The sequence below is a fragment of the Vulpes lagopus genome, chromosome 2, assembly GCF_018345385.1.
Source record: "Vulpes lagopus strain Blue_001 chromosome 2, ASM1834538v1, whole genome shotgun sequence".
Lineage (NCBI taxonomy): Eukaryota > Metazoa > Chordata > Mammalia > Carnivora > Canidae > Vulpes > Vulpes lagopus.
In genome coordinates, this window is record NC_054825.1 from 140,518,758 (window position 1) to 140,541,938 (window position 23,181).

The 23,181-nt window shown below is 41.1% G+C and overlaps 1 protein-coding gene across 1 annotated transcript in view; it reads right to left on the reverse strand.

Annotated features, from left to right (window-relative positions):
• RORB (RAR related orphan receptor B) overlaps positions 1 to 23,181 on the reverse strand; it is a 186,893-nt gene that overhangs the window by 4,781 nt on the left and 158,931 nt on the right. The window contains exons 5-9 of the mRNA XM_041746404.1: positions 18,196 to 18,317; positions 16,633 to 16,765; positions 13,651 to 13,758; positions 12,009 to 12,119; positions 8,519 to 8,631 (exon numbers count right to left, since the gene is read on the reverse strand). Of these exons, the coding sequence (XP_041602338.1) occupies positions 8,519 to 8,631; positions 12,009 to 12,119; positions 13,651 to 13,758; positions 16,633 to 16,765; positions 18,196 to 18,317 (587 nt within the window). The remainder of the gene's footprint in view (positions 1 to 8,518; positions 8,632 to 12,008; positions 12,120 to 13,650; positions 13,759 to 16,632; positions 16,766 to 18,195; positions 18,318 to 23,181) is intronic.

Here is a 23,181-nt window from a genome sequence, read left to right on the forward strand (position 1 = left end):
TCCCTGCTTCTCATTTGTATAATGGGCCCGATGATGAGAATTTGCTTTTTTGTGATGAGCACGGGGGCCGCTCGAGCAAGAGCACCAAGGAAGGCAAAGAGCTTCCCTAACCTGTGTGCTCTTGGAGGAGGCCAGTTTAGAGGCATCCATTCAGCTGTGGAGCTAGACATGGGGCCGGGGACATGCTTCACCCCGGAGGCATGAAGGGCCAGGAGGGCACGAAGAGGCAGTGGCAGTGCTAGAGCCCAGAAGGGCCTGGTGGAGGGAGCAGCAGGCAGTCACTTACTGCTCATTAATATTATGTACTGCAGCTGGGGGAACCCCCATTTCAAAGGGAGCTTAAAGGAGCCTCAGCGGCAGTTAATGGCTAAACAACTTTTTAAACAGGTGGGGAAGTGATCCACAAGCATTTGGAGATGGAGGGGGTAGTTGATTTCAAATCATCGTGAAATTATTTTCATGTTTCAATAATCCCCCGAGCAGGGGGAGACACTGGGTCTAGAAAAAGGCACTGTCGCATTCATATCTCTCTCTCAGGACAAGCATTTCTTATAAGAAGGAAGCTTTGGCTAATACCCACAGGGATCTACGAGAAGAAAAAGCAGCTGTTGGAGGAGGGATCATAATCCTATGCTTCTTTTCAAGAGGGTAGTTTTATGAGAAAATCCACCATTTTATAACTAGTACGTTTATAACTAGTACATTTGGAAAACTAGTGATCTTGTCCATAGGGGCTTCCAGGCCATCAGGATGCCCTCAGCCTGAAGCAGGGAGCAGACACTGGTTTGACACCGGTAGAAGAAACTCCAGAAGCACTGATAAAAACCGGGCATGTCAAGGGAGGTTAAATACATCGATTTCGCATGCCCATTCACTTTTCTTTTTCTGGGTGTTTGCTTAGCTAAACCTGGATGTGTGGATCAGAATTGTAATACTGAACTTGAGATACCTGTCAGGATGTAAGCCCTCCTGGGCCCACCTTTCCCCATCCTTGGCCTCCATGCTGAGCTGACTGACTAAAGTGAGAATGGACACCCACTCAGCTAGGGCTGGAGTCTGGAATCAGACTGAGAACCAGCAAGTTACTTTCTAAATGTAGCAGAAGCTACAAGTAATTGAAGAAGCTAAGAGCTACCCTATTTCACCATGTGGACCAGGGAAGCAGAATTAGCTGGTATTCAGGGAGGGAGAAGAATGAAGGAGATGCCTAAAGAGAGATAAACACGTGGGATGGAGAATTATGAAGGCTTCCCAACTCCCTGTTCTAGTGCCTTCCTGAATGGTGGCTGTGTTTCATCCTTAGGTTCCATGAGCTATCTCTCCATTCTTCTCTTTTGCTTAAACTAGTGTGAGTTGGTTCCTATTACTTGTTACCAAAGAATTCTAATGAATACATCAACTTGGCAACTTGATACATGAGGAATCACATCAAGACCTCTCTTCTTACTCACAGACCATTAGTCTGATGGAGAAACCCTGGAATTTCTGGGTGGTGGACATGCAGCATATGCCAGCAAACTTGGAACAGCTAAAATGGACCAAAGCAATCTAGTCTTTCACAGGAACTCTGCAAGGAGACTGCCCAAGGCCAAGGCCATGTGTGATCCCCATTTTCTGCCTTGCATCTGGCACAGAGTACATACTCCTCATAAGCATGTGCTGAAGTAGAAAACTGCCCTAGGACAAAGCTATGCTCGTTGAGTATGGATTTGGAATTTAAAAACTTGGGTAACATGCTGAATTGTTTTCTATAGTTTTGCCTATCCTTGGGTTATTTTAAAGCATAAATACCCTCATGAGGAAGTCTGAGAAGCCTGAGCAGGGCTCCCAGGGTGCCCGGTTTCACCTGGGCAGTGGTTATGTGGGTATGTTAACTTTGTGATCATTCACTGAGCTATCTATATGGACTTATGATTTAAAAACTTATCAGCATGTGCTATACTTTTAAAAAGCATAGAAAATTTGAATTATGAGACAAGTTCCTAGCCAAATAGAAAGAGGAATGGGGAGGCTCATCACCTGGGTAGGGCCTCCTCAAGTGCTCAAGATTAAATTGATCCCAAGTCCTGAGAGCCACCTACTAAGAATTCCAGTGTAACATCTAGTGTCTTGCAAGAAGAAAACAGGTTTTTGATCTAAACATTCCATTATTAATCAGGGCATAGCTTATTTTGACCTCATTGAGAAAGCAATGAACGTCAATGTAAATGACCCTGTGCAGTTTTCATGGATCTCTAGTCAGTATTTGCTTCATAGGCTCTATCTGTGAATAAACATGTTTTTTTTTTTTCCTTTCTAAATTTGTATCAAAAGAGCACCATTCCTATGACAATGACCAGGAATGATTTCTTTATGGTAAAATTTCAACTTATGAACATGTGAAATAGGACTGTCTAAGCCTTTCATCTTGTCAGCTTTTATTTAGTAACTTGGTTCTATAATACCAGGAGAAACTTCCCTTTCCATGTTGATGATACGGTTGTGCTACTGTTACGCCAGAAACAGACTGAGGAATTAAGAAGTTAGTGTATCTGTTGGCTTGTACTTGTCTCAGCCTAACCCATCACAGTTCTCCCTGGGAAGGCTGGAACCTTCCAGATGATCGGAGAAGGAGATGAACATCAAAGAACCAGATTTGTCACCACCTGGTACAGCCATTCTAGTCCAGGGCAGTCTTTCCACAGTTGACCTGAGCTCTCCACTCTGTTTTCATTAATATGGTACAATCTTAGACTAATATCCTATGGATGAAGGGATGTGGCGGGACATCTTCTCGGGCAGCAAAGGCTTAGAAAGAATAATGGGAAGAATAGTTAAAATTAACAAGTCAGGAAACAACAGATGTTGGCGAGGATGTGGAGAAACGGGAACCCTCTTGCACCGCTGGTGGGAATACAAACTGGGTACAGCCACTCTGGAAAATTGTGTGGAGGGTCCCCAGAAAGTTAAAAATAGAGCTACTCTATGACCCAGCAATGGTACTACTATGTATTTATCCAAAGGATACAAACATAATGATTCAAAGGGTCACATACAACCCAGTGTTTATAGCAGCAATGTCCACAATAGCCAAGCTATGGAAGAGCCCAGATGTCCATTGATAGATGAGTGGATAAAGAAGATACATCATATGATTTCACTCATATGTGGAATTTAAGAAAAACAAACAAACAAAACCTAGAGGATCATAGGGGAAGGGAAGGAAAAATAAAATAAGCTGAAAACACAGAGAGAGGCAAACTATCAGGGACTCTTAACTATAAGGAACAATCTGAGGGTTGTTGGAGGGGAGGAGGGGAGTGGAGGGGACGGGATAACTGGGTGATGGGCATTAAGGAGGGAACTTCATGTAATGAGCACTGGGTGTTGTATGCAACTGATGAATCACTAAACTCTACTTCTGAACCTAATAATACAGTATATGTTAATTAAATTGAATTCAAATAAAAAAAAAAGAGTGATGGGAAGAGAGTCACAGGGGACAGGTAAAAGGCCATCCAGGAAAAGGAAGAAAGAGAAGTCTGATGGAGAGTCTGAGCTTCAGCATCATCACTAGACTCCTCCATATCTAGAAGAATTAGAAGTTCCACTAGCACAGAACTGTGAGTCTAAAAATACCCAGAAGGGTGGTGTGGCCCATCTATATAGCACATGGCCAGGCACAAGCAATTGAACACTGTTTGGAGAAATGGCCCTGACAGAAATGTTCGAGCTGTGGTGAAATAGAAACCAGAACTCTCCTCTGCATATGGCAGAGCGAGGGTGCTTGGCAGTCCGACTCACACCGGACTCACACTCCATGCCTTCCTGCTGGATATGTGTCATTATGGAGTTTGCTACTTTTAAACTTCTCGGTAAAGCTTTGGGAAAGAACCCAGGAGCATTGGGACCCCTGGGTGGCTGAGTGGTTGGGCATCTCTGCCTTTGGCTCAGGACTTGACCCCCCCGGGGGTCCTGGGATCAAGTCCTGCATCAGGTTCCGCAAAGGGAGCCTGCTTCCCCCTCTGCCTGTGTCTCTGCCTCTCTCTGTGTGTCTCTCATGAATCAATAAATAAAATCCTAAAAACAAAAATAAACAAAAAAGAACCCAGGAGTGTTGCATATTTGCAGGAGCGCTAGGAACCAATAAATATACTACCGAACAGTATTTCATGACTCATTATCCAGGAGATGCAACAGGAGGATGGTCTGGAGAAGACTTGTTCAAACAAGCCTCCAGCTATGGCCCTGGCCCAGCGGCTGGGATGTGAGCAAGGTGTCCAGATCCAGGCTTCGCCCTTGGCCGTGAGGACGCTGCCACAACCCGGCCAGAGCTAGATTGACTCCTTTTTCTCCTTTGCCCTCCGTCCTCTGGCCAGAGCAAGAGGAATGATAGATTCTTGTGACCTGTCATAAAGGAAGCCCATAGGACAGAGAACCGGATTGTTGCCAGTCTCTGGCAGTTCAAACGTTCACTCACCCCGGCCGTGCTCACGCCGGTCCCAGCTGAGAGGAGAAAGAGCACCACAGGTTCAGACTGAGTCACATCAGCACCCAAAGCACAGGGTGACGGAGCCCCAGCTGACGGCCCAACGGGACTGCTGACCTTGGGACGCCGGCTTCATATACACTGCATGCTTTGCGGCTTTGGGCCTAGAAGGGCATCCTATGCTAGATCACCGGAGTGCACGAAGTATGAATTTGAATCTTCAAGACTTGGTGAAATCAGTCTATTTCTTTACTTACTGTAATGGTAAAGCTTTTTTTTTTTTTCTTTTTTAGGATTTTATTTATTTATTCATGAGAGATACAGAGAAAGGCAGAGACATGAGCAGAGACACAGGCAGAGGGAGAAGCAGGCTTCCTGCAGGGAGCCCAATGGGAGACTCCATCCGGGACCCTGGGATCACACCTCGAGCTGAAGGCTACCCAGGTGCTCCACTGTAATGGTAAGACTTCTAAAGAGTCCCTAACATGACTGCACCATGCCGAGCACTGGGGGATGGAAGAAGAAAGAGGTCAGGAGCAAGTTTTGTTTTTCTCTTTTGGAGTCTAAGAAACATTATACAGAAGGAACTTAATGACCATCCAGTCCAACCTACTCCTTTCCCAGACAGGAAAAGTGAAGCTCAGAGAACAGATGAGGCTTAAGAATATATATGTTGTGGTTTTCTTTTCTTTTCTTTTCTTTTTTCTTTTCTTTTCTTTTCTTTTCTTTTCTTTTCTTTTCTTTTCTTTTCTTTTCTTTTCTTTTCTCTTCTTTTTTTCTCTTTCTTTCTTTCTTTCTTTCTTTCTTTCTTTCTTTCTTTCTAAATGAGCTTAATTAAAGTGACTAGTGTCATCCCATTTCCTGGCTTTTCAAATCCAGGACCTAGCCAAATCTAACTATTATTCATAGCTTGAATATACCTTAAACTTTCTTACCTCTTATCACTTCCCCCATCACTTGAAAGGCCATATTCCATCTCCTCAACCCTCTAATGTCCTTTTCTGAAATAGTTGTCTTCCACTAGTGATTAACTCAAATATACCACCTTTTGGATAAAAGCTTCCCTGCCAAAACAGTATTCCTTTCATCCACAACAATGACAGCACTTACCTACTAGACCTATAATTATGGAGTGTGCACCTTGCTTATATTTGCTGTGATATAACCAGATAACCTCAACATTGTCTTTAGTTACACTTTACTAATGAGGAAACTGAAGCACAGAGAGATTAAGTGACTTTTCCAGGGTCCCTCAGCTAGGAAGGGTTCTGATGATTTATTATAAATGTGCTATATACTATCATAAAGTTGATGAGGAAAGAAAACTAGATTCTTTAATAACATTTTAAAAATAAATCAATAAACTGATTAATACATTAGGATTGAAATCTTCTAGTTAATGGATACAGAATTCCTAATTTTCACACCTTCCCTGTATCCAAGTTTGGTCAAAAGTGTAAGGTACTGCTACTTGAACTTTAATTTCAGGAAGTGGGCACGGCTGTGTATTCTCTCAGGATGAAGTCCAATGACTGTGTCAGAGCCCTGCCCCTCTCACCTGATGTCCATCACTCATTCAGGGTCAACCTGGTCGGCACTACAGTCTTTACGCCTTACACAGAAAGCAGATCTATCCTACTTACTGTGGTTTACCTGAGTCCTTGGACTTGAATGAAACCTATCCCTAGAAGTATGTGCACACACGAGATAGGTTTCATGATGTCTGCCAGATTCTTTAACATGTCTATAAATTACAAATATTAAGAATGGTTGCCACTATTTGAGAGGCCTTATGGAGGCAGAAGAGTTCCATGACTACGGGGGCAGAAGGAACATTTCTGAAAAGATGAGAATCTGTGGTGGTATAGAATAGTTTTTACTAGCTACAAATAAAATGATTCCTTTTAGGGAGTACTTGCTTGATGAGAGGGTGTGCCTATGTGTGGGTGGTACCACTGTCCTTACAGTGTTAAAGTGGTTGGGAACTTGAGACATTTGCCCATTCCTTCCTGCTCCCAACCCCCAGCACTTGACAGTTGAGGAATCTAAGACTAAGACAAATAGAGAGACTCTTCTAAAGCCACACAGTTCAGGGCTGGGATCAACCAGAGTCCAATGGTCATTCTGGTTCATGGTCCCTCCCCCTTACTTCACAAAGCATCCTATTAAAATGTTGGCTTACAAGCAAAGGTCCACACAAAAACCCTATATGCACACATGCCCCGTGGAAGCCATGCTTTGTCGTCTGGCTTCGGTGAATTTGATACAAGAAAACAATCCTCTTCTTTTTTTTCTTTTTTTTTTTTTTGAAACAATCCTCTTCTAATGCTTTCTCTGGTCCCCAGTTTTACGACATTCTATAAGAAGTGGGCTGAACTGTGTACTTTGCCCACTAACGATAGAGAATAGAAAGTCGAGGTGACCTATAGTCAGTGTTTTGTTTTTGTTTTTTTGTTGCCACTAAATATCTTTCATTCTTCAATTTCTCTGTTTCCTTTCTACCCCAAATACCTCCGATTGCTGCCCTCAGGACACCAGGAGGTAGAAGATGGTGTAAGCATGAGGATTTATACATATCTCATTTGAACCTCAAGACATCTGCACAGAAGCAAAAACAAAAAAAGATAATTCTCATTATCCTCATATCAAGACCTTAATTTTAGGGTGGTAGATATGGGGAGCAAGGTCTTTGGGAGATCCAAAACGTGGGAAGCATCTCCCTCCATTAATCGACCAGATGAATTTATGGTATCTTCTGTGGAGTAATTTTAGAGACAGATCTGTATATAATCATCTCTTCTGCCCGGTGTATCTGAAAGCATGCAGAAGCTTTGCTCTTGACAGGGAGAAAACTGAGGTGCAGAGAGCAGGTGACTTGTTCTTGCCTACATAAAAAGTAAGATCTCTACCAAAGAGAACTATCACTCTATAGTGTAAAAATGTTTCTCCTAGGGAGGTGTTTATCTTAACCAAACATTACTGTAATGAAACAGCATATTTAATTCATAATTCATGGACTTTTTAATAGGAGTTTCTCTATGTGCTAAGTAATATCTGATAATATCTCTGAAAGAATCTTTCCCCTTTTTAAAAAATAAAGACTTTTAAGAGCTGTGGGAGGGTTTTAATGATTATAAATAGAGACCAGGATTCCGAGCATATTCAACACAAAATACGCTCCATTTCCTAGTTGCTTGCCCTCTAAAAAAAAAAAAAATCCCAGTTCTTAAGAAATCAAAGATGCTTTAAGATCTAAAATAATGCTGAATATCAATCATTAGAAAATCACTTTTTCCTCTTATGAGAATTTTACTCTGATAAACATCTCTTCTCAGAACTCTTCTTAAAGATCACCATTCTTAATTAAGCTGAATCAAGAAATTGGTGGCAGGTTGCATGCATTTTGCCCCTGGGATACCTCACCATTTTGCAGGAACCCTAGGGCAAATCTTGTATGAAAAGATCAGAATTGAAGGAAAATTTACAAGTCATCAGTCTAACCTTCTACTCTGAGAGGACTCTGATTTACAACACACCTGACAGGAGACCAAGCAGTATCTACTAGAATAGGACCAAAGCCAGGGAGCTCACTACCTCACAATGGTTAGCCTAATCCTTTGTTCAGCAATTCTTAGCATTTTATAGTTGTTTCTTATTTTGCATACAAATCTCTCTACTCTTAACTTTGGCCCTTACTTGGCTTCTGAAGTGACACAGTCTTTTCCTTCATTGCATGTCAATTTTGAGGACTTGATTCATTGCTTCAAGATTTTGTTCCTCATATAAAGCACCTTTAGTTTCTAGCCTTTGTCTTCGTATGCCTGGGGTTGAGATCCATCAATATCATCCTTCCCAAAGAAAGTCATTCTCCTCTCAGTCTACTATAATTTACTAGTCTCCTTTTAAAATGGGCACCTCTACATGTATGCATCTTTGGTAACTTCCAGAAACTGTTGCTGCTGAGAGATAACCCTTGCTTTTATAACTAGCCCTTTTCTGGTCACTGTGCTTTCTTTTGGTGATCGTAGGTCTGTGATCTTGAGGACCTACCTTTGCCAAGGTCTCATCATCCAGGTGATTCTTCTGAATCACATGTTGAAGTGCAAAATAAATTTTTTCCTGAAGCTTCTGGACTTTCCTTGGTTCTATCAGCCAGGCTCGATCTGATAAAGGCAAAGAATTAGGTAAGAAGGTGGTGGGGAATGTGAGCTTTCACCTGCATATATAAGGTGGTGGGTTTCAGACCCATTTCAATCACTTAATTCTACTTTGCTTCTGAAGACATGTAGTTATTTACATAAATACAGATATTTTATAAGAAATACCCTGATGCCAGTAATGCCATATACACTGACTCAGGAAAGGAGGATGGAGGGAAAGACCCAATGGTTCTAATTTAAACACCAGCATGTTTCTTATTACCTGTGACAATTTACATCTCTCATTCCTTTTGTTTGTTTGTTTTTTTGGACATGTAGTTAGATTCTTTCAAAGTAAAAGTTAATGACTTGTGAAGAAAATTAATTACAGAAGTAAGAAAATCTATTGCACAGGAATATTTTTGGTATTTAGGATCCCCCTTCCCTTTTATAAGCTATGCTACAATGCAAAGCATAAACCATGAATTAATTTCAAAAATAAATCCTGTACGCCTGTTTGCCACATGAATTTTTAAACGGTGGATAGAATAATCTCTCCTTTCCTCTCTCCCATCCTACATTCTTTTCTTTTTTCCTTCCTAAATCATCTTCTTCCTTCCTTTCTTCCTAGAAGCTTTATACACCATGGTGACAAAATTCAGCCCGGCATCAATGCCTCAGGTTGGAGCTTCACTGAAGAGACATCAAGAGTCTCCAAATGCTGAACAAATACTCATGGAAAAGAACCTGGAAACGATCCATCTGAACACGGTTCAGGTCAGGTGAGAAACTCAATTCTGTAATCCTAGCCAGGGTAAGGACAAGTCTGGCCACCAGTTAAGCAAACCCTTACGTAAGTGGGTACAAAAGCCTTCAGTGACAATTGTCAATCAGAATAAATTAAGTTCCCCTCCCTCTCTGTTCCCTAAACTATCTGAAGCTGAGCAGACAGTGGCTATTATGACAAGAAATGGGGGAAGGGTGGAGTCTGGCACGAATAGAGACTGCCTTGGTTGAACATCTGTTTTTCCTCTCTTTTTGAATATGGCACTAGGCCACGGTGGCAAACGAGGTATTTGGAGCTTCAGAAGCCTCTGAGTGTGGGTCTGCTACCAGGGCTGGAAGAGTCTTCACAAGGTAGAGTAAGCCAAATGGTATGCTTCCAAACTCAGTAGCATTTGATGACTAGGGTACGTTCTTTTCGGAAAAAGGCTCATAGGTCAGCTGATTTCTGATCCATAAACAATAGGCCTACCGTATGTCTGGGGCAGTTACCTTCATGGATTGCTTAGGTTGGATATGCCATGTCCTAAGAATTTGCTGCTAGGAATTTACTGACTTACCAGAGATATACCTAACAAAGACAGTAAATTTTGCAGCATTTTCTTTGACAGAGCAGGAACCAGAATGAAGAAACCACCTCCCTCATCACAGACTCACAGGCTTAGAATGAATCTTATATTTAACTATATTCCATGAAAATGGTCAAATGCAATGAGAAAATGGAGGAAAACTATTTGGCATGTACTTGCTCTCAGAAATAACTATTTCTTGTCATTTCTCCCATTGATCTTTATGCTTCCCGGCCTGGAAACCTTTGTAGGATTCAAAACAAACAACAAAAACCACCTCCCAAATCCAAAAAAAAAAAAAAAGCCTAAAGGCACAACTTGATTTTAGCCAGAGCCACAGCAGAAATGGTTAGTAGTAACATGCCAAGTGATAATTTCCATTTTTGATAACGTGGTTAAATAAAAACAGAAGCAAATTTAAAAATCTTCATAAAATTTAAAAATAATTAGATACAGCCTCACTGACAAAAAGTGTAGAGGCTGTGGGGCACTTGGGTGGCTCAGTCTGTTAAGCATCCAACTCCTGATTTCAATGTGGACTGTGATCTCAAGGTCTTGAGATCAAGCCCCATATCAGGCTCTGTGCTGGGCATGGAGCCTGCCTAAGATTCTCTCTCTTCCTCTGCCCCTTTCCTTACCCCCTGCTCTGTCTCTGTCTCTGTCTCTCTCACTCTGTCTCTCAAATGAATAGAATAGAATAGAATAGAATAGAATAGAATAGAATAGTGTAGAAACTGGTATTGGAATGACATGTTGGTATGTGCAAACACAGGTAAGATTAATTTCTTCCAGCCCCACTGAAAACTCTGTCAGGGTATAAGAAGAGATCTAGTCTCTAAGATAAATTTTATGGAAATAATGTGTCTCTTGGCCATAAAAATTATTAGGAATATGTTCCAATAAAGAACTGTAAATGGCACTGGTATCCCTTTACCCAAAATCTAACTGAGCAGACAGCTGAGCGACTCTGGGTTCTCATTCTAGTTGAAGAAGGAGCCATGTACTTTTTGGGATTCTAGATATTTTTGAGCTGGCATATACTTTTAAATAGCATTTCAATTGCTGTGGTTCTACTTGATCTATAAATACCACATATTACCTTCTTTAAAAATTTTGGTATTTTTTATTGGATTTTAGAGCTAGAGATGATCTTTATTTTTTTTCTAAGATTTATTTATTTATTTGAGAGAGAGAGAGAGAAAACACATGGAGGGAGGTAGGGGAAGGGCAGAGGGAGAAGGAGAGAACCTAAGTAAACTCAGAGCTGAAGGCAGAGCCCCACATGGGACTCAGTCTCAGGACCTGAAGATCATGACCTAAGCCGAATCAAGAGTCAGATGCTTAACTGGCTGAGCCACTCGGGTGCGCCATGATCTTTAGTAGAATGAAGTCCAAACCTATTACTTTATAGATGAGGAGACTGAGTCTCTGTCTGGGGGGCAAGTGTTTAAGGTCACAGAGTTAAATGATGTCAGATCTCCGTGCAGGAATGTCTGTGGCCACATCAGAGATTCTTTCCTTTCCAGTCTTCAATTAGAGTAATTTTCCCCTCTGCTGTCCTCACCTCCTTTCAAAACCTCTAATATTGCTAATTTGGGTGGAAAAGCCAACAGAAGAGTTATTTAAAGAGGAGAAGGTGTACATTTTATTTACTTTTGTCTTCATGCCGGATCTTTCACTTAAATATATTTCTACTAAGTTTCACCTTGCTGGACATTTGTTTTCTGTGTCCTTTATTCTTAAAATCAAAGTAGAATTTAGCCATAACTTAGGCCGCCATTCATCCTCATTAATCTGTTAAGGAAACCTTTTGTTTATCTGGATCTGGAGTGACCCTTACTACTTACCCTACTTTAGCTTGTGGGACAAAATGGGTCATTTTAATTAACTTAAGGCTACTTTCCTTTGAATTGTCCATAAATATCACAAGCTTGCTCAAGAAAATTTAAATTACTTCTGAGTATGTAGGATTGGGTAGGTGTAATACTTGTTAAAGACAGAAAAAACTTTTTTTTTTTTTTTTAAGGACAGGACCTCAGACCTCCTTACCTGGAGATATCAGAACAGCAGATGAGAACAAAGCAATCTCCTCCTCAGTCAGCTGCAAGGAACACAAATTCTTTGCAAAGTCAAATGCTTCATTCACTAGGTCATCGGAACCTATAAAAGAAGGCAAATTAAATGAGAATACTTGAAAGGGATGGGGCAATAGAAAGAAAAGCCCCATAATCAGAAGGGTATTCAAGGATTGGCACACGAGGAAAAGATATTTCCAAGTTCCTAATAATTACAGAATGAGGAAATTGGGCAACATCTCCATCTAGTACTGAAAGTTAACATTACCAGTGAGGGGCTGATGGGAATGGTGTGTGCCCACTGTAATACTCAACTGGGATCATATAAATTAAACCTAATCTTGTACGTTTGAAATTAGTTCCAACTAAAAAAAATTTAAGTAAGTGATTTGGGGATTCTTCAGTAGAGAGAGCATTTGGAGAAAACTGAAAACAGGATGTAAAAGGGGCCAGGGACTGTCAGTTTTCGTGGTGCTGGAACTTGGCAATGTAGAATGTCCAGAGGCCTCAAGCTGAGATGTTATAAACTCCTTTTAGAATGAAGAGGAGGTAGCTTTTGAGTTGGTAACTTCCCTGAAAATCTCACTGAGGGGCAGGCATTCATTTATTTTTACCTTCTGATGGATGCCTCGTAGGTCAGTTGCTTAGCAATTGTGAATTTTGGCAAAATAATGCTTCATCCCTACACTGATCCTTGGTAAATGTTTATTTTATGAGGCTGGAAATATACCCAAGTTGCTTGCCAAGGCTTTTCCTCCTTTCTTGAAAATCTAGCCTTGTAGATGACATGGATGTATATCAACTGTAGAAGGGAAACATTGCCAGCCAGACAGACTTGCTGTTGGCTACCCTATCAACTGACAGCACAGAAGGTGAAAGGGCACCAGCCTTCTGCGATGTCCATGGGCCAGATATGGAACAAATGGGACTGTCAATTGTTAAAACCTTTCCTGGCATCGGCCCATCTTTGCTAATGTTCTTATCTGCACGGTGTACTGATGCCTACATGTGGATGATACCCAACACTTCCAGAGACTGACCCTGTGCATGCCCACCCACAGGAATGGTCTGGGGATCATTGGGGCAGCTTGACACCCACTCTACCTGTGCTCTCAGAACTTCATGAATTAACAGGTAGAAAGTCACTGCTGTGGGTAAGAAGCAAGTGAAGGAGCTCTTCTTTTAATTAAATATCTTAACTAATGATTATGAATTTACAGAAGACACTTAAGAGATCACCCGTGGACCACCGGTGGTCTGCCTAATATACTCTCTGAGGCAGTAAGATAGAAGGGAAAATAAAAGTTGAACCTACAAAGAATAATCTAGAATGCATCTCAGCTCTTTCAGAACTGGTCTTCGTTGATTTCTGGATGAGGTATGGTTGATTTTGACAGTGTCCACTGTCCTCTCCTGCCCCTCATAATAGGATGCATAACTGTGATCTAAGATCTAAGGGGTTAGATAAAACATTGGAGGCTCACCTAGTCCAGCCCTTATCCAATGAGATGCTAGTTCACATTCAGAAATAAAGGCATTTCACTTCCCACCTTCGATCCAAGTGGAGAAACTGACCACAGCTAAGAAAATTATGTCACCATCAAAGGTAAACTCACCTAAGGCCTTGAACATCTGCATTCCTCCATATTTTCCTTCAAACAGAACAGTGTTGTTTAATGGGTTGAAGGCACGGCACATTCTCACTAAAACCACTTCCAAGCAACCTATGAATAAGAAAATAAAGAAAATATGTATATATGTGTGATAATAAAGAAGGTATTATTGTATATAGGCCAAGAGACTTTAAAAAAGCTTGAAAACACACACACACACACACACATACACACGCAGACACAGATGCACACGTTCAGAAATACCTCAAGAATCCTTCCCAAGTAAAAAAAAATGAAGTTTTCTTGGGCAAATGAGTTTTGGCAAATTGCTGAATATCATGTCATTTTGGAGAGTTATAATCAGCATTCACAGATCAAAGACTGGGGGAAGCCTCCACACGAAGGAATTTGTTCAACCTTGATGCTAGCATACCTCTGAGTTCACTGTTAGCCCAAACAGAACAGGACCCTTGTCAGCAGCCATAGGTGGTGGTGGTGATTTTACTTACTATTATATCACTGGGGTCTAGAAAAGGTCCTGGCATATAGAAGGTATTATTTTATTATTTTTAAAAGATTTATTTGTTTATTTGGGTGAGAGGAAGAGGTTGTGTGACTGGGGGGAGGGGCAGAGGGAAGGAATCTTTAAGCAGACTTCCTGCTGATGACGGGCCCACTTGGGGCTCAATCTCACAACCCATGAGATCATGACCTGAGCTAAAACCAAGAGTCAGACACTTAACTGATTGAGCCATCCAGGTGCTCCTACGTATTTATTGAATGAATCAGTTTGCTGTCTTTGTTTTGCCCTTTCAACATTTACTGATGTTCTATACTGGTGATTTGGCTACACCCATGGTGGCTCAAGGGTGTCCATGGTGCCTTTCTTATGCTGCCACTTAATATTTATGTCTGTGCCTTATTTTCTTTGATCTGCTGATTTCTCTTTGCTTTCCCTTATATGTCAGCTGGCACAGGGGCTAACACATAGACGGGGATTTATAAATCTTAATTAAAAGACAGTGCTTTTCTGACAAAAACAATAATAGGTACCGTTTATTGTGTATTTATAAGGTGGAAGGCACTTTCCTGGATTCTGACATTGCTTATTTTATTTGCTCCATACAATGCCATTTCAGGTGAGTTTTATTAGCCCTTTTTTATGGGTGAGTTACAGGAGGCCTAAGGAGACTAAATGCCTTTTATACTAGAGTCAACATTTTTAAGCAGCCAGAGATGTTGCAAGATTATATGATGCAGTGGTTCTCCAGTGTCCATCTTTGTCACCAGTTATATCTGACACTTATAAATACAGTGAACTGGGTTCCCTTCTAGGAGATTCAGATCCGTGGGCCTCAGATGATGCCTAGAACGGTCAATAAGCTCCTCTAATGCTGCCGATGCAATTTTAAGTTTGGAATTCATTATTTCTAGTCCATCTCTTTATTTTGAAAGGAGGAAACTACCATCTAGAGAGCTTCGCTCAAGGTCACATATCAAATGTGGCAGATTTTTTTTTCCTCAAAGAGTCACAAAAATATCTTCCAATCCACATGCTCTTCAAGAGCCTTAGCACTCCCCCATCAGGAAGAAGGATCCATGTCTCCTACCCTTGAGTCCAGGTGGGCCATCATGGCTGCCTTGACGAATAGGGTGGAATGGAAAATAACACTGCATGACTTTTAAAGCTAAGCCAGAAAAATGCTATGTACTTTGGCCTTGTTCTCTTGGCGTGCTAGCTTTTGAAACCTAGCAACTATGCTCTAAGAAAGTCCACGCCGTCTGTGGAGAGGTTGACATGCCTGGATAGGAACTGGGGCCTGCAGCCCCAGAGCCTTGGCTGAACTCTAGACTCCACTAACAAATACCGCCAACTCTGTGAGTGGATCCTCCCACCCTCAATCAAGCTGCCTTAGTGAACACCACATGGAGAAGAGACAAGCCATCCCTTGCTGAGCCCTGCTCACACTGGGGCTTTGGGAATGAAATCACTGATCACTGTCATTTGAACTAGGTTTTGGGGTCATTTGTACCCAACAATAGATAACTGATAGATCAAGGTCATGTTTGAGTCAAGGTTTGTATTGACTTTCATCATGTGGTGAAGCAGCAGCAACTTATAATTATTCTGTCTTGCCCGGGTTCAGCATATGACCAGCTTTGCCATCTACTGGCTTTGTGATATTGAATGCAGCCTTCACTTCTCTGAATCTTCCCCTCCTCCTATAAGATGGAAATAATACCTATGTCATCAGACTAAATGAGACGTCATGGGTAAACATGAACATGTATGTGTGTTATCGAACACACACATGTAATATATGTTATGATTATTACAATGGCCCAGGTCCATGGAGGTTAACAAACACCTGGATGATTCTTATTTTATATTTTCAAAGAAGGGTCAAGAAGGAAAATTTGTTTGCTGTTTGGGTAATACCATCTGCAAAGTCAGTCATATACAGAGTTTCTTGAGCTACCTCCTAAGTGACTGTGCGAGTGTCAGAGAGCATGTGTGAGAGAAAGGGAGGGAAAGATTAGAGCTCAGGGAGTTTCTCCGGGTGTATACTGGCTGCAGGCTATCCTCATTAAAATGATTGGAAATGACCACAGAGGCAGAGCTCTGCTAGCCTGGATTTTTTTCCCCCCCAACAGAAGGCAAGTAGTGCGTTTTAGAGCTAGCTCAGCAATTCAGCCACCTTGACACGCTAATTACTTGCACTGCCTGTCAGGCTGGGTATCTCAACCTCCGCAATTAATAGCTCTACTTTCAATAAGCAAAATTGTATTTGACTTCAAAAGGGAACTGAATGAGTATCAGGGCATTTTTATTACCGAGAGTTTCCTTTGGGAGTTGGCTGATAGTGTGGGTGGTAAAAATGAACCACATATTGGAAGGGAGATTTTTCCAGAACCAACACTGACGGAAGGGTTGACGATGTCCTGGTCTAAAACAGGCCCTCCATGGATCTTCTCCTTGCTTACCTGACTTCAGAAGCAGAATTTGATCATTCTGACAGAGCTCCATGAAGCCCGTTATCCGCTTTGCGAACTCGACCACATACTGGATGGCGTGAGTGATCTGGATGGCACATTGCTGCCATAGTGCTTCCCTGGACTTCAAGAGAGAAAACACAGAATGTATACAGAGCAAGGAACATCTTGGAAAGTCAGTGAAATAATCAGTTTCCCTATCAGTGCTTCTCCTAGGGCCCAAGGCCGGAATTTCCCCAATTCCTTTAAAAGAGGTAGACAATATTTTCCAACATATTGTTCTGATATGTTTGAACCTTGATATGCCACAGTTATCAATGTGCTGGGACCAGAATAATGAAAACATTGCAATAATATGTAAGGATAGATATTTAGAGTCTCTTTACTCTTTATCCCAAACAAACTTTGTCCATTTTGTGAAACCAACTCTTGCACTGAGGAAGAGTGATTTTGTTCCCAGGCTTCTAGATATTTTCATGTGCACCTAACACTAAACTTGTACGATTTTTTCATTGTATCCAGAACTTATGGAGATGGTTTTTTGGCATAAAAAGAATTTTACAAGGTAAAGTCTTCAAGTCAAATCACTCTCTGAAGTAATTTAAAATCTCAGAAATGTCTCTTGATCCTTGGGTTATTTTCTTTGGAATGGGAAGCATAAATCCATGTGTATGCATTCTGCCTTTTATTGACCATCATAATATCTGTGCTTTTGTCTCCTTATTAATATAGAAGTGGTAAGATTTAATTATTCCATTGGAGAAAAATCAGTATTTTGTAATCATATATTTATTAATTTATATATCTTTTAAGATTTTATTTTAAAGTAATCTCTACACCCGATGTGGGACTCGAACTCATAATTTCAAGATCAAGAGTTGCATGCTCTACTGATTGACCAAGCCGGATGCCCCTCATATATTTAGATATAGACACATTTATGTTTTTTATTTAAAATTTCATTTGCTAGTAGATCTTATAATTGTGGCTCTCAATCCCAAAGGAAAGTAATATGACTATATAACAGCAAATTCTCTTAAAAACTTCTTTAATGGACACAAAGTAATAATCAAAATAATAATAATGAGATATCTTTTTTCTCCTTGGTGCTTTTTAACATGTAGGGCAAGAAAAAACATTTAAGATGCTTTACTGCATATCTTTGTAGCACAAATTTGCAACTATTATTACTGCTATAATTTCTCAACTGTTTCTCTTCCTTGGCTGGCCCCAGGAAGCCACCATGAAAAGTCCTAAAGTCATTTGATGTGGGCACAGGCTCCCTGGTCCCTTAAATAGGGCACTGTTTTTTAATTGGGGTGGTTTTGCCTCCCAGGGAACATTTGGCAATATCTGATTGTCACAACAGTGTACAAGGGGTTGCTACTGGCATCTCATGGGGAGAGACTAGGAATGATGCTAAGCATCCTACAATGTACGGGACAGTCCCCACACAAAGAATTATCCAGCCCCAAATGTCAGTAACACTGAGGTTTGAGAAAGCCAGAAATAGAGAAATCCCAGGGAAAACATTCTCCTAGTTTCCCAAAGTACCTTGCTTTGATACGCTTTAATTTCTTCATAGGTGTGTGTCTGCCATGCCAGCTGGTGTAGCTCCTCCATGGTGTACTGACATGTCTCCAGATGGGACTTAATGATGTTCTGTGCAATTCGATCTGTGAGAAGGAATATCAGTTTGAGGGGTTGTGAATAAATTCTCACTCTGCAAAGACACTAGCTGCGAATGTTTACTACAGGAATCCCTTTGGAGACACTCCAATTGCATGAGTGTCTTTAACACTACTATCTATCTATCTATCTATCTATCTATCTATCTATCTATCTATCAATCTATCTATCTATCCCCTATTGTCTTTTTTAAAAGAAGATTTTATTTATTTATTTGAGACAGAGTGGGAGAGAGTGCACAAGTGGGGGGTGGGGTGGGCAGAGGGAGAGGGAGAAGTAGATTCCCCGCTGAGCAGGGAGCCAGACTCTGGTGAGATCTCAGGACTCCAAGATCACGACCTGAGTGGAAGGTAGATGCTTAATCAACTGAGCCACCCAGATGCCCTTCAATTTTAAGTCTTTTAATCAAAATTTACCACCTTTTTCTACCCCTTTGAGTCAGAAACCTGAGGCCTTAAAAGTTGTAAAGTGTTCAAATGATTATTTTTAAAATAAATACTAATGACAATATTTCCTGCTTTTCAGCCTAGAAGTCCACTAACAGTCTTGATATTTATAACCCAAAGACTTTAAAGTATTTTGAAAATCACTAGAGTCCCACTGTTTATCTCAGAAAGAGGGAATTTAAATATAACTTCAATGGCTTATATTTTTAAAGAGAAGATAAAACAATCTAAAAAGATAAATTTTCTATAAAGGAAAGAGAAGAGAGTAGAAGGGCAGAGGCTAGACACTCTGATATTTTTGTAGATTGGGCTTTGGAACCATGTCTTATATGACAAATAATGGGAGAGGGGATATAAATGAAACAGTATTGACTCATGAGATGATAATTATTGAAGTTGGGTCATGGTGACCGTTATATTCTCCTTTCTAATTTCTTATAAGATGAAATTTTTCTTTAAAAATGTTAAAGATGAGAAAATGATTACATTCATAAAAAAGTAGGAACAAACAAAGTCAGTCTTTTGGGCCATTCATCTCAAATGAGTTGTATTTGGCAATGTTTCTTAAATACTGAACATTCTGGTTTTGGAAGTATGGAAGTTGAGCTATAGAACCAGATACAACAGCTCTCCTTAAAAACCTGCAACGGGTCCCCTACAGTTAGACAGAGCTGATAGGAGGTTTCCTTCAAATCCCCTTTGCTTTTTGAGCATAACAAGAGCGTGAGATCTTGGGAACCAAAGTACACAGGAATTCTAATATGGGCAGGATGAGTAGAATGAAGAAGACCAAATTTTCTGCCTGATAACTATTCTTGGCTCATACAGAAATAGAATTTTTCTAGCGTTTCAGGTTATGCCATTTCTAACGCGATTTCTGTTCTTTCTAAATAGCCATATTTCATTCCTTCAGGATAACTCCCAAAGCAGTGTTGAGATAACTTTTTCTTTTTTTATTTTTTTTTAAGATTTTCTTTATTTGAGAGAGAGAGAGAGAGAGAGAGCAAGAGAAGAGTATAAGCAGGGGGAGGGGTAGAAGGAGAAGGAGAAGCAAGCTCCCCACTGAGCAGGGAGCCCGATGTGGGGCTCAATCCCAGGACCTTGAGGTCATGACCTGAGTGGAAGGCAGATGCTTAACCAACTGAGCCTCCTAGGCACCCCAAGGTACCTTCTTTTTACCTTGCTAAGCTTCTGGTATATGTGGCATAAAGTATGTTGAGTTTTGGTGATGTAGGGAATAAAAACATGTAAGCTTGTGCCTCTAATGAGCTTTCCAAATAAAAAATCTTATATAGCCCATTGCCTGGTATATTAGAAACACTGAATAAATGGTAGCCACAATGATCATTATTAGGATGTTCTATAGAATTTCTCATTAGAGAAGCAATGGGATGACTCCAATTGATACAAAACAGAGATGTTTAATTTTGGAATCAGTGCTACTGGAGGAAGATATTTCAATATTTATTAGGGTTTTTCAATCAGAACCATTAAGTGCTAGATATAGAAGATCCTACAGAATGCTAAATTATGATTATAGGATGTATTGGATTCAGCATTGAGCTGAATGAATTTCTAGACTTTCATTGCTTATCATTCTAAAATCCCTTCTTAAAAAAATCCTATATTCAAAATTTTATTGAATATCCCCCTATGTTGTAAAAAAAAGGACAGGAATTACTTTATACATCATATTAAAATAGATTGGTATGTCATGGTTCATCATTTTTCAATTTTACTTGGGCAGTCTAATTACTTAGAATCTCAAAAAAACCCCATATCTATTCCTCAGTAAGTATATAATGAAAACATAAGATTTCTGTGGCTTTCTAGCTTTCAAACCTTTATCTTCTTGGTGTAGTCTGTTTTCATCTTCAAAGATATGCTGATTTGTCAGTAATTTACAGGCTTCAGGGTTTATAAGCAAAACTACAACTGCCACTCAAAATTGCATTATGAAAAACTCTTTATCTATTCCTTTATGACATCTCCTGGGAGCTACTGGCCAAAGTTAAAAAAATCTCTAGCCTTCTGACACCAAAGTTTGGGGTCCTATGGGGTACAAGGAGAAGTGGGGCATAATAAATACATGGACAGGTTAAGCAAAATTGGAAGTAAAATCCACACACATGCTTTAGGACTCAGCTCAGACATGCACTCCCTGTGAAGATTTCCCTGCTTCCCTGTGTCCTCAGGTAGAGGGGTAAGTTTCTGTTATACTTGATTCTCTGGGTCTTTATTCCACTCACACTTGCATTGTGGTTATTTGTGTGGATTTGTTTGTCCCATATCCTTCAAGATCGTGTGTGCTTTTCAAGAACTGGGTTGCCAAGCCCAGCATAATGCCTTCACATACTCATTCAGCAAACAGTTTTAAAAAATGATTATATACCAGGTTAAGTTATAGATTTTTTTAAAAAGGACATTGTCTTTTTTTAAGGGTCTTACAATATCATATATCATATCATATATCTTATAATGCTGTAATAAATGTCCTTGAGTTATTGTGGGAGCCCAAGGAACAATGTATCTAACTCAGTCTAGGGGAAGCAGAAAAATAAGATGCCTGTTGGTCTGGTCTGAGTGGGGGTTTGTCGTGTGGAAAAGACACAGGCATGGATAGAAAGCTAGTTAGGAGCTAGATAATTTCTGCTGTTCATAATCCTTACCTTTTACAACCAATTTCCCTTTTACTGAGGGAAAGAGTGAGTGACTCTAGACCCATTTTTATAGAGCTAGCAAATGGTGATTTGAAATCAGATCTGTCTTTTCTGGCAAGAACTCTGTAGTGCTTGCAGCATAGAGCTTGAGAGAGATGGGAGAAATGAGCCCGGGGAAGGAAACTGGCACTTAGGACCCAACAGCTGAGTAAGCCAGGCTGAGGAAGATGGATGTTATCTTTAGGAAACTGGGAGCTGGGACACCTGGGTGGCTCAGTGGTTGAGCATCTGCCTTCGGCTCAGGTCGTGATCCTGGGATCGAGTCCTGCTGCTTCTCCCTTTGCCTAGGTGTCTGCCTCTTTGTGTGTGTCTCTCTTGAATAAATAAATAAAATCTAAAAAAAAAAAAAAAAAAAAGAAAAAGGAAAAGAAAAGAAAACTGGGTGGTAGTGGGAGCTGTGAAGCAGGAGGGTGATATGGTCAGGTTTCTGTTTTACAAAGGTGATCTTAGCCAAGGCAAAGAAGATGAAGTGGCATGAGGGAGTACTCGAGATTAATCAGGCTGTGGTGAGAAGTCATGCAAGAGATGAGCCTCCGGATTCAGGACAGTTCTGAAACAGGATCCACAGGACTAGCAGGTGGCAGTGAGAGAGAGAGCCGCATTCATCAACGTTGTGTTAGGACAGGTAATATTGAAAATGTCCATCCACCCACCCTTTCTTCCATTTTCTGCTTTGTTTCACAAAGGATTTGAGAAAGCGTGTCCTGTCCTGTGTCAGATGATCTTCAAGCCTAAGCGCTCACAAGGGCTTGGTGGTCACACATGGAACGCTGCCTACTATTTCCCACACCCCCGTGGCGAGAAATAAAAGGCAAATCTCTGTTCGATGTAAGAGTTATTATGAACATCAAGGCCCGGGAAGGCACGGGGGTGCCGCGGTCCCCGAGAGCCAGAGCCGGCTGCAAACCCTTGCCCCCACAAGGCTCAGGTCCCTAAAGCACGGGGTAAAGCGAGCCTCGGTCCCCTGGGAGCAGGGCCTGAGGCCGCCTTCTGTCCCCTGGAAAGATGCTTGGCCGTCAGAGGAGATGGTTTCCCGGGACTGAGAGGCTGCGGTTGTGAAAAGGGGAGAAAGGAAGAAAGGATTGGAGAGGAAGGGACAAAGGGAGCCACAAAGAATACAGTATGCGAAGTTCCTGCTAGAAGCCAAAGGAACTTGCAAGAGTCCTTGCCTGGAAAAATAGAAAAGGTAATAGTAAACGCGGCCCTCTCCAGGGAGCGACCACATGAGAAGTCCAGACAAAGAGACTGAGCTCAAAGAGCGGAGGATATGGAATCTTTCTGGGCAATCGCACACCCTTCATCCGTTTCCCGGACTTGGGTTGCAGATGCTGGTCAGAGCCTAGTTTTCCTCGGATTCCTTCACCAGCTTGGGCTGTGGAGTGCGCATGTTAAAGGGGGAGGGCGCCCCACTGTTCTGGGGTAAGGGTTTCCTGGGGAGTATGGCCCAGATGACTGCCAAAGGGGAAAGTCTCCCACCTGCAGAGGCAATGAATGTCCATGAACTCTGCCCTGTTCTCCCCAGGATCAGGGATGATCTAGAGGTTTCTTAAGTGGAAATGAAGAGTTAGCTAGCTACCTTTTCTCAGGAGTTAAGATTCTGTGTATGTTCAGTGAGATAGAGGTTTGCCCAATTCACTCCAAGTACGCAGGCTGCTTTGATGGTTCATAAAATGATGTCAAGGAAT